A 12,044-nucleotide genomic window follows, 5' to 3' on the forward strand; every position below is an offset into this window, starting at 1 on the left:
CACGGCGGTGCGTCCTCTTTTTTCCGCTGGATTACGGTGCCTCGCCTCCCCCTGCAGAGGCATCGTGCCTTTTGGCAGGATGATGGCGTCAGGTCCCGCCCGCTGTAATACACCCCATCCTCCCTCTCTCTCCCCCTCTCTCTCTCTCTGTCCCAGCCCGGTTGTTGTCGCCCCCCCCCCCCCGCCTCCCCGCCCATCCCACTGCCAGCCAGGAGACCCACTGGCCACGTCTCAAAACTCCCCCCGGCTTGCTTTGTACACAACACCGGACAGTGGAAGAGACCCACAGCTGAGGTGGACCGCGAGCTGTCCGTAGAGCACCGCGCGCTCGCTGCCGTGTCCGTCGCCCAGGCAACACGGACGGGAAGGTAAAGGTAAGACAGTCCGGCTAAACATTGGTTCAAAAACCAAAAGCTGCAGTGACCGGACTTAATCTCTTCGGCCAGGAGCGTTATTTTTTCTCCTTCTTCTCCTCCTTGGGGACTCGTGTCGGGTTTCCGACGAGGGACCGAGAAGCAGCGGACGCACTTGAGCCCCTACGGCGAGGGAATATCAATTAACTTCGTGCCGTTAGTCCCCCAAAGCAAAAAAAAATAGCCTACAGAGTTCGTAGTTAGCTTAATGGAAATGTCGGTAGACTTCGCGGGATAAATGCATAAGTTGTGGTTTGTTTGGTGGCCAAAAGCTTGCCGTGTAGCCTGTCCGTACTGGAGCATAACCCCCGGCTTCTCAAACGGTTTCCACCACCGAATAGACCCACATTAGACTCCACGAACCCCCAATTTAACCAGATTTAGTCCCAGGGATCCAGTATGGTAAGATTTTTGTTGTTTATGATTGACTTTGGAGTTGTTTTACTGTGTCTACACTGTGCACTCTTAACAAAAAAGGTTCTATATAGCACAAGAAAATAGTTCTTTAGGCGTGTACCATAGTAGAACCGTTAGAAAGGTTCTCTTTTACATTTGTGTAACTGTCTACACGGTAAGCGGGGAGATAACAGCGGGGGAATTGAAACCAATGATAAGCTATTCCTCGTTTTGCTGTGGGACCTCCTGGAGGGCCACCGCACCACACTGTGACACCCACAGAAAGGCTTGTAATGGACTCTGGGAAGCGAGGAGGGGGTCATGGAGGTCATCCAAATGCACACACTACAGGTGGGTTACTCTTATGGCTTATATTCAGGGATGCAGTGGAGGGTAAACTCACCTGAACTCAATTTACCAACCTTTTTATTTGTAGAATAGAGTCTACCACCTTTATTCATAGTATTCCCATGATGTCACATGTATTTCCAACCAATATGGCGCTTTACAATACACACAGCTCAGTGGCTGTTTGTATTTGATTGTTTGACTGTTTATTTATTACAATCACCTGTTATTTCCCTACCAAGATAGCTGTGTAGTGATGTAAAAGAATACTATGAATAGGCTGACATAACTCTTTTAACATAAATTCAGAGTATAGGCTACATCACACAAGATGTAAGTTATATGGTACAAAAAATGATGATGATCGCTGACTCTATCTCATATAGTTGACCCACCTTTTTATTTACCACTGCATCACTGTCTGTGGTATAGGGATGGGACGATATGCTTATCTCACAATACAATATTCGATACTTTGATATGGGGTTCACAACCACGGTACGATGTAGTTAATATCACAATTAATTTTTCACATTTTGTCACATTTTTGTATTGCGATGCATTGAATTTCAATATAGTGTCCCATCTTTACTGTGGTATGTTTGCATAGAGAAAGCCGGCTTTGGACTAGATTTTCAGTATATTTTAGTACAGTTCATTTCCGATAGGGCCTCGAGAGCCGACTCATTCAAGTGAGCAGCTGTTTTCGGCTTGCTGAAGAAGAAGAAGAAGAAGAAGACGGCCTGGCTGAGTCGTTTATTTATCGTCTGAACTCAGTGCTCTTCTTTACGCTGAGATTCATGATGGCGCTCTGAGGCAGCTGCAGAAAATGTTCATCCCTTAACTCTTAACGGGCAAACATGCTCAATGAGTTGCTTCAGCGCTTCTGCACTAACCGTACAGGACGATCCGGGTTGTCAGGAAATACTGTTCTTGTCCGGAGTTTTGACTTTGCATGTCAGTGGCCCATGAAAAATTGGCTTCGGAAATCAGGCAAATCATTCTTGAAGTGATACTTGTTGGCGGAGTTGGGACACTCTTCTATGTTGCAGCCCCACTTTGCGATGTAGGCTGATAAGAGGTGTATCTTTTACATCAAAATCCTGCCTAGAGCCACTTTAACTCTGGCTCGTATTTCAGTTCACATTAACTTCTATGTAGTTTGTTGAACAACCTGATGTGGTTTAGGTTTCCAGGGAGCAGAAAGTGATTTGAGGCTGCCCAGGCTTCCTACTGCAACAGACATTTTACAATATTTATATATCTGAATAAGGCATGTGGCGGAGGGTGACGCCACCTAAACTCAGTTTAACCACCTTTTCTATTTGTAGAATAGTTTACCACCTTTTCAGGCAGACATAAATCTTTATGAGATAAATTCACAGTATCATAGTAAGTGGTTCATATTGGTGGCTGTTTGCCTTGATGATCACAAACTGAAGGTCACCGTTTATCCACCTTTTTATTGGACCACTACATCACTGATTGCAACATGTATAAATATGGCAACTTCACATCTATTCCAACAAAGTTATTACTGTATACCTGGATTGCAGGTGGACGGAGGGGCAGGAAGGGCGAGAGAATAAGATAAGAGATGAGAGGACTTTAATGATCCCTGTGGGGAAATTGCGCAGGGGAAATGGGCGGGTATTTGAGCAGAGACGCAACCGAGAATTACAACACTGGACCGATTTAAGCACAGATACACGAATGGAAAAAAGTACCGACAGTGACAGCAGGAGAGCACGCTGAGATGGAGAGAGGGAGAGGGGAGGAGAGGGAGAAGGATCTGTCATGAAGTCTGTTGTTTGCCTTTGTATCCTGAGGGTCTGGAGGTGAGGAGCTCATGTTGGGGCTTGTTCAATAAGCAGCGGAGATTATGGTACGCTTTCATGGATCCCCTCAGCAGTGAGCTTGGCCTCCCGACGGAGGCCTTAAGGAACAGTCAGCATAATCCTCCACAACCCTCTATCTCTCTTTCGCTTTCTTTCATTTGCTCTTTTCCGTTGTTGTGTCAACGCTTGTTTGGTGCGATTCGTGTTCCAAAATCCGTCTTCCTCTGGCTTGCGCTGCCTTTGTTTTCCCCTCTCTATTCAGCTCAGTTTAGTTTCCTTTCTTGGCATGAAAGTTAGATAAACAGTGGTGACAAGAAGGGCTCAGCTGATATATCTGGCCCGTTATTGGGCTTTCATTAAAAGTCGTCCAGTCAGTGTCGTCCACCACTGATATGATGGAGGTTCCTCCCTGACCACAGCTAAATCTGACATGACAGGCGGTAATGTGTCCCAGAGTTTCTCTTACCATTGAATAGGTGTGGTGAGTCACCCAGCCTTAAAGAGCGGTCTGGCTATCCTAACTAGTCTGGCTTCAAACGCGGACACTCTACCAAGACTGCGTTCTTGTCTGTAGTGGAAACACTGCAGTCAGCTAGAGCTGCCGGTCAGTCCTCTGTTCTAATGTTGCTTGACCTATCGGCTGCCTTTGACACGGTTACCCACCAAATCCTCCTCTCCACACTCGCTGAGCTTGGCTTCTCAGGATCTGCCCTCCGCTGGTTTGAGTCCTGCCTCTCAGGGAGATCCTTTAGAGTGTCTTGGAGAGGGGAAGTGTCTAAATCGCACTGCTTGTCCACAGGGGTACCTCAAGGGTCAGTGCTTGGACCCCTTCTCTTTTCAATATACACCACCTCACTTGGTGCAGTCATCCGCTCACATGGCTTCTCATACCATTCATATGCTGACAACACCCAGCTCTTCCTCTCGTTCCCGCCAGACGACCCCACGGTCTCGGCACGGATATCGTATGCCTCGCCGATATCTCGGCATGGATGAAGGAACGCCACCTTCAGCTTAACCTGTCAAAGACTGAGCTCCTTGTCATCCCCAGCCAGTCCTCTGTACAACAACAGATCAGTATCCAGCTCATTCCCGCAATGTCTGCCAGAAACTTGGGTGTCATGATTGATGACCAACTAACATTTAAGGAGCATGTGGCTTCTGTTGCTCGGTCATGTCGATTTGCCCTGTACAACATCAGGAAGATCAGACCCTACCTGTCTGAACATGCAGCACAACTCGTAGTACAGGCTCTTATAATATCACGCCTTGACTACTGCAACTCCTTACTGACAGGGCTCCCGGCATGTACGCTCAAACCTCTGCAGATGATCCAGAACGCGGCGGCTGGCATCTGGTCTTCAACCAGCCAAAAGAGCACATGTCACTCCGCTGTTCATATCCCTCCACTGGCTCCCAGTTGCTGCCCGCATCAAGTTCCAGTCCTTGATTCGATCCGCGAACACCTCCTCACTTGATGGACTGTGTAATTGCTAAAAAAAAAAAATGCACTGCCTCTATGACCTGCCTCAATGCACTGCCTCGTGGCACCTATGTCCTGTTGGACCAGAACTTAGCTTTATGGCACTTACTCTCGTTCTCTCCTGACTAGATCCTTGCTTGTGTTATATTAAAATCTCATGTGTACGTCGCTTTGGATAAAAGCGTCTGCCAAATGGGAAATTGAAATTGTAAAATTGTAGCTGCACACTCTAAAATAATTTCATCATCCTGGATTTCAATGGAGTTTTAGTGTCCCATGATGGTCTAAATGCTGTTTCAGAGGCTTTTCCATCCTGACAAGAATACAATTCTGGGGAAATACTGAATCCCTGTATTTATTTATTTTTGCGTGAAAATAGTCAAATTTAAACATGTTGAATATTGGCACAAAATATCAGCTATCGGCAGCTTCACTCCAAAAATACTGGTATTAGTATCAGCCTTCAAAAACCCATATCAGTCAAACCCTATTGACAGCATCAGTTCTAGTACATACTGTAATTTCCACTTGTTACTATGACAGTCACTATCACTGTGTTTGTGTTTTAACAAAGGATCAGAGATGCTGTGACTATCAGTATGTCTGTGTGTACAGAGTGTTTCCTCACAAAGACAAAAAAAAAAAAAGAACAAGTCAAGCAGAAACTCTCAGATAATGACTCCCAGAAAATGAATGATCAGTGCAGGCTGGACATAGAAAGGACAAATCAGATGTAATTGAAGATGTAATTGCTTCGATCAATTCAAATTCTCTCTGTCTCTCTCTTTCTCTGCCTATCGCACACACTCAGCTGCATTTACACATGCTCATACACACTCTGACACTCCCCCCCCCCCCCCCCCTCCTCATAGCGGAGGGTCGGTGGATGTCTGCGACTGTGCAGATCAGTCTTTCCAGATGTTAAGTGCCCACATGTGGATGCAGCGCCTTTTGGTCCGGTACAGTATGTTCCCTCTGCTGTTCTGGCCCCAAAAACTCACTCATTCTCTACTGCTCTGCAACTCACCTGTATGTTTTTCTGGTTTATTACCCCTGCTGGCTTTGATTTCCATATTGCACGTCAGCAGGTTGGATCATATAGTCTTGAGTTTAAAGTATATTCTGATGCAACAGTAGTGGAGAAAAAGGCAGTTTTGTAGCAGATTTCAAATGCAGTCAACAACGCCTTATGGTTTAGAACCCATACATAAAAATATAAATACAGTATGTCGCCATATAAGACCCTATACACCAGTCTGACATACATGTGAAAATGTAAGATACATTCAAAAATTGTCAAATGTATTATACCATGTATGTAAATGCATGTAGAACATATGTAAAAGTGGACATTTTTGTAATATTGACATACATTTCCTCCATGTAGGTTAAAAGATACAAGGTTTTTATATATCAGTGAAAACCTTGTATCTCCAAAATGTCAACTTTTCAGGAACTACGAAAGCCAACCTTGTTTTCAGCTTGACCACCATGGGTTTTGAAAGGGTTTCATAAGCACACGAGTAAACCTCTCTCAACCTATAGAGGAGCATGAAATCCTTCAGTTGAAGTGAAATCATCAAAGTCATTAAAGAGTTACAAACTTTTCACTCGACAGCGACAATATGTGTTTTCCATATGACGCCCCGTGAGATCGGTTTCACTGTGATGACTCAGGTTTGTAATGTGAAGCTTTAGGTGCCTCCTGTCTCATATACAGCGCACTCTTTTCCTCCTGGACTTTGTTCTCATAACAGCGTGTTACGGTGATCCTGTGCGGTGGCAGTGCCGGCGGCTCTTCCCTCCACTCGTTAGTCCTTCAGCAGGGGTTGGATGACTGGAGAAGTCACTACATCCAATGCTTAGTCACCTCTCCCTTTGTCCCGCGTTGGCAAGTCTTCACCCAAACAAATTCCTGCTGATCTAACCAACCCTTCCTGCGAATCCAGCCCTTACTGGCATTCATCTCTGAAGTGGACTTCTTAAATCTTAGACCAATATGCTTATTCAAACAATGTAGGACATCAGAAGTTGCTGGCATGAATTTTATTATAACTAAGGCCAAGCTATTGGACCAACCCTAGTTCTAGTTTAGACTAAAATGTTCCTTTCCTTTTCTAAAGAGATCTTCTTGGGCAAGTTAGCTTGATGACTGTGTGTGTAAAATGTGTGTGTGTCCATAAGTATATATCTATATGATCTACTAAAATAAGGTTTTATGAGTGACAGTGGGCCTTGTGTAAATCATGTATATACAGCTACTCGTAAAAAGCAGAGCCATCTGGATGGTAGAAGATGGGAAGAACAATGTCGACTAAGGTGGAGGTTATAAAGATAAAGCTGATTTATGCTGAGTTTGTGACAGATAGGTTAGACAGGATGCTGCAGGTTTATAATGATAATAAGCCGACTTCTGAAACCTTGACTTCTGAAACCTGTTAATATTTTTTGGATTTTTTAGGATTAACGTGCTATACTTGCGCTTAATAGTTCTCAAAGTGAGGTCTGGGGACTCCCAAGGGTCTTTGAGGGAGGTCCAGGGGTCCCCAGCAATGTGAGGAATAATAGTTAATTTCACTATAGCCTAATTCAGTAGCACTCATCCCAATTACACAATGTATCAGAATGACTATCATAGGTTTCACTCTTATCACGATTATCTCCCCACGTACAGTGTAGACAGTTCAGCAATTAAATACTAAATCAACAACAGTGGATGCATATGGATTGCTGGGGCAAAATGTGATGAAATGGGGGGCGGTGGCCTAATGTGTGTCTATTTGGGGGTCCCTGACATCAAAACATTTGAGAACCTCTGTACTACCTACTGCATGGTATACTGTTCACCACCTGTGATACAAACTATAAGAGGCGCTCTCCAGTGATTTGCCTTGCCTTAGACTGCAGGAACATCGCAAGAACACACATGTTGTCCATTACCTATTTAACCCCCCCCCCCCCCTCTCTCTCTCTCTCTCTCTCTGTCTCTCTCTCTCTCTCAGCCTCTGTGACTCACAGCTCCAGAGAGAGAGAAAGAGAGATCCACACCCAGCGACCTGACCGAGACCGACGGCGACTCCGACCCAGCATGAGTCCTCGCTGCAAGCTGAGCGTCTCCACCATGACCCTCCTGGTGATCCTGCAGGGGGCGGCGGTGGTGCTGCTCTGCGCCTGGTACGTCCAGCTGGGCCCGTGCGGCCACGCCCCCTCCGAGGGCAAGGTGCACGTGCTGCTGCTGTCCTCGTGGCGCTCGGGCTCGTCCTTCCTGGGCCAGGTGTTCAGCCAGCACCCGTCCGTCTTCTACCTGATGGAGCCCGGCTGGCACGTGTGGACCGCGCTGCCCAAGTCCGGCGCCCGGGTGCTCCGGATGGCGGTGCGGGACCTGTTCCGGAGCGTGTTTAAGTGCGACTTGTCGGTGATGGAGGCCTACCTGCCCGAGCGGCACAACCTGTCGTCCTTGTTCATGTGGAGCGACAGTCGCGCCCTGTGCTCCCCGCCGGCCTGCCCCCTCACGCCGCGCGGCCACTTCAGCAACAGCAGCGAGTGCCACCGGCAGTGCGACAGCAGGAGCCTGCGCGGCGCCGACGAGGCCTGCCGCTCTTACAGCCACGTGGTGCTGAAAGCGGTGCGCTTCTTCGAGCTGGAGTCCCTCTACCCGCTCCTGCAGGACCCCGGCCTGGACCTCCGCGTCATCCACCTGGTGCGAGACCCGCGGGCCGTGGTGCGGTCCCGGGAGCGGTCGGCCAAAGCGTTCATGTTCGACAACGCCGTCGTCCTGGAGCAGAAGGCGACGGCGGCGGCCGACGTGCAGTACAGCGTCATGCAGGAGATCTGCCGCAGCCACGTGCGCATCCACGAGAGGGCCGTGCTGAAGCCCCCGGACTTCCTGAAGGGCCGCTACAAGATGGTGCGCTACGAGGACATGGTGCGGAACCCGCTGCTCGCGATAAACGGCCTGTACGAGTTCGCCGGCCTGGAGATGACGGCGCCGCTGCAGGAGTGGATCTACAAGGTGACCCACGGGAAGGGCAAAGGCACCAAGAAAGAGGCCTTCGAGATCACCTCGCGAAACGCCGCCGACGTGTCGCAGGCGTGGCGCACCACGCTGGCCCACGACAAGGTCAAGCGTATCCAGGAGGTGTGTAAGGGCGCCATGTCGTTGCTGGGTTACAGGACGGTTAACAGCGACAAAGAGCAGAAGAGACTTGGCTTGGACCTCCTGGCGCCGAGGGAACGGTATTACTTCAGCTGGCTCCCGCCCAAAACAGAGCATCCCAATAATGTTTAAAACATAACTGACTGATGACAGAGACATTATTACTAAAAGAGTATATTAGAATCAATTCTGTATTCAATATAAGCAGTACTGACTATATTAGTATTAAATGATATAGTACTATTATAGACAGGTGTTGCTCAACTGAGGGAAAAACTGGCATGATGTCCTGAGCTGCTACCATCAGGCAACGTGTAACAGAAAAACGAATGTGAATCCGGTCCATTGGTATCCACATTATATTAACCTGGACATCATGCCAGTGTCCCACATGGCTCTGGTCCCACAGAGGAGGAGAGGGGAACCCGAGGCCAGTATTGTCTGGGATCGAGACAGGATGCTCGCTAATGTCACGGATTTACATCGGGGGGGGGGGGGGAGGTTAGGAAGCACGATTACACAGTTAGCCAGGAAGCTGTGTAGAAGGTTTGCCTATAGCTCCATGTATTGGATTTGAATCAGTAAAACTACAGCTGAATATTAAATTGAATATTAGATTTTTTATGTAAACATCCAGCGGTATTTTCAGCCTAAATCACAAAACAATTCAAACGATTTATCTCTCGCTGCCACTTGGGGCCGCCAAAGTGTGACGTTGCCTAGTGCAGCTTTAAGTTATGAAAATAGTCATACATACAGTACATATTGAAATCTAATATGTAACATGCTAATCATCTTCAACAGTTCAGGAGTTGTCTCGTGGTATTTATTTGAACTGGTTAAGTTTGCGTAATCCTGCTTCCTGGAATACTGCCTTACTCTTTATTTATGTGTTTACAGGGGTTGCTTGCTTGATTGATTAATAATTAGGATTTGTTTTATTTTCCATACACTAAATCTCTAGTGTTTGAGTAGAGAGTCGAGTACGTTTCAAATCACGTTGATTTACACCATCCACAGCCAGATTAAAGAGACAGGTTAACTACTCTTAATAGTTGGATTTAGTTTCTCTGAACCCCTTCCTTTATATTAAGATATTGATCAACCATATGTAGTTTCTATAGAGGAAATTGTCAGTATCAAGGCGTACATTCTGGAAAAAACTGGCTTCAGCTTTATAACACATAGCCTGTTGTGGGTGTCCCTAGACCAGAATGCAATGCACCCACTAGACACTAGACTGAGTGAATGTGTCTGCACCAAAAAAAAAACCCACTTCATCACAAAACGACACCTGGAATGCGTCGAACATCACATTGATGAGATGTAAAAGTGTAAGAGTAACATTTCACAGTGCCATTTGACATTTTGAATGCTGGCCTGCTGTTTTTTCTTCCGCAGACACTTGTCACATTGTTGTGAAAGCATTCTGCACCAGCACTTTTCAGCTAACTGGGAAAAAAACAAAAAAAAAACAACCTCCCTCAGCAGAAATATTCCTTCACCGCTACAGGATGCGCTTGTGGCTGCTGCATTGTTTTGGTTAGTATTCCCCTTTGAAACCAATAGGTAGCGTATTAGTTTGCAGCTGCCGACACCCATTGTGTTCAATGAGAAACGCTAACTGTGAGCTGTTTTCAGATCAGCTGAAAGACAAATGCCTGGTGAAGTGAAATAATGGGCTGAAATTCAACATGTCAAAAGTAGGCCTAGTGCTTTAAGAGGGCGACTGTTCATATCATTAAAGATGAGAAACTGTTAGGCTGGTGTGTGCTGTGTGTCAGCCTGAGTCAGAGCAATATGCAGCGCATGGAACAGAGTGTATGCCGAGTACATCGTGTTCTGTGTGTGTGAGAAAGACAGAGGGTGGGGGGAGAGGGAGGGTGAATGCAGAGTGTATGCAATTTTTTTTGTATTGGATTTTCCAGTTTTATATCGCACTAGCCAGCTAGTCAGGTACTCCGCTTTTGCATTAGTCGTTATCTATTCATCTGCTCGATGTGTTCAAGAGACAGAAGGCAGAAGTGAGCTGAGCGCTGCATTGTTAAATCAGTGTTTAATAGCAGTGTTAAATCAAGGTGATGTAATGTCTTGTTTAAAGCTAAAAAAAAAACAGCCATGATGCATGGGAAATACTCTGTTCCTTAGCTCTCTATTATCCATGTTGATTTCCCTGTCCCTATTTGCCAATCCATATCCAAGCTTAAAGCAATATTTGCCCATGTCCACTGCCCAAGTGTTTTAAATAACATGCACTCAACACCCATGGTGACTCTTAATACCCGTAGTGCTGTACTGCTGAATGATGAACTGAAAAAACACAGGTTTGGAAGCGTCAAAGTGCCGTTATTTGGCTTGAAAAATGGATCCCTGTTGTCTGATTGTGTGGAAATGGATGGGAGATGATCTCACCGCTGAGACGCATTTGCAAAAACAGCGAAGACAGATGTTGCTCAGCATCTCCTCTTATAATTGTCCACTGTTTCAGAGGGAAATAGAGGGAATTTCTTTTCCTCTCTGTGCTGGGTTGAATTTGTCACGGATTGAACAACAATTGAATTTCCCCGCAGTCCAAAGTCGAATGTGTAGATTTCAGTGAATGACGCATTTCAGGTTGAGCCTGTCAGTCAGATGCTTAGAGAAAATCCACCACTGATCCCATAAAGTGCCTTAACAGCTAGCAACAGGTCTCCCTATACAATGTGAATAATATGAAGCATCCACTATGTGTGTGTGTGTGTGTGTGTGTCTTGCTGTTTGAGAGTTTCAAAAGCAATCACTTTGGTTACAGTGACTTCCTATGATACTGAACTACCATTTGTAACTACATGATTTGTGCCTTTCTCCTAGACTTGATCACATTGTAGTTTCTATGTGCTGTCAGTTGACAATGTCAGTGCCTCACAAGGGGATTAGCTGACAGACTAGCCAGTTTGTTCCTGTATTTATCTGAAGACAAAATGATTTATGAAGCAGAGGTTATATGGTACTCATGATTTTTAGACTAATGATTGCAATAAACATTTCCTTGTAATCTTTGTCTCTCGCATTACTGTTGCCCGTTTAGAAAAAGATGTGTGTAAGCTTTGTTGATTTGGCTTCATAGCAGTTCTAAAAAGATGACAGTGAGACATCAGTAGTAGTATAGTTTTTACAGTGGAGTGTTATTTACATAAGAGCGCCATCTGCTGGCTCAGTCTAGTAAATACTGGTGTCTGAGAGACCAGTGAACTGTGTTTTACATCTCTTCACCAGGGATGTAGTGGAGGGTAAACCCACATCAACTCCTTTTTATTATTATTATCAATTACCTATAGTGCAGGAACAAACCCTCAAAAAGGGCCTTAGTTTTTGTTCTACCCCTACCTTGTTTTTTCATAACTTTGACATGTCCCCTTCATGAAATGGAT

The 12,044-nt window shown here is 45.9% G+C and overlaps 1 protein-coding gene across 1 annotated transcript; it reads left to right on the top strand.

Annotated features, from left to right (window-relative positions):
- Nucleotides 1-250: 250 nt before the first annotated feature.
- On the top strand, nt 251-11,659 carry chst6 (carbohydrate sulfotransferase 6). The gene is made up of 2 exons (XM_071542015.1): nt 251-374; nt 7,481-11,659. The coding sequence occupies exon 2, from the start codon at nt 7,567-7,569 to the stop codon at nt 8,764-8,766; it is 1,200 nt and encodes a 399-aa protein (XP_071398116.1). The 5' UTR covers nt 251-374; nt 7,481-7,566; the 3' UTR covers nt 8,767-11,659.
- Nucleotides 11,660-12,044: the final 385 nt, after the last annotated feature.

This window comes from Centroberyx affinis, unplaced genomic scaffold (genome assembly GCF_046629955.1).
Source record: "Centroberyx affinis isolate AG114_WGS23_722 - 3 ecotype Tasmania unplaced genomic scaffold, CSIRO-AGI_Caff_v1 ptg003990l_1, whole genome shotgun sequence".
NCBI lineage: Eukaryota > Metazoa > Chordata > Actinopteri > Beryciformes > Berycidae > Centroberyx > Centroberyx affinis.

Bases quoted from the DNA above. Each gene is read 5' to 3' on its own strand.
- chst6 (XM_071542015.1), top strand. From the start codon at position 7,567: ATGAGTCCTCGCTGCAAGCTGAGCGTCTCCACCATGACCCTCCTGGTG.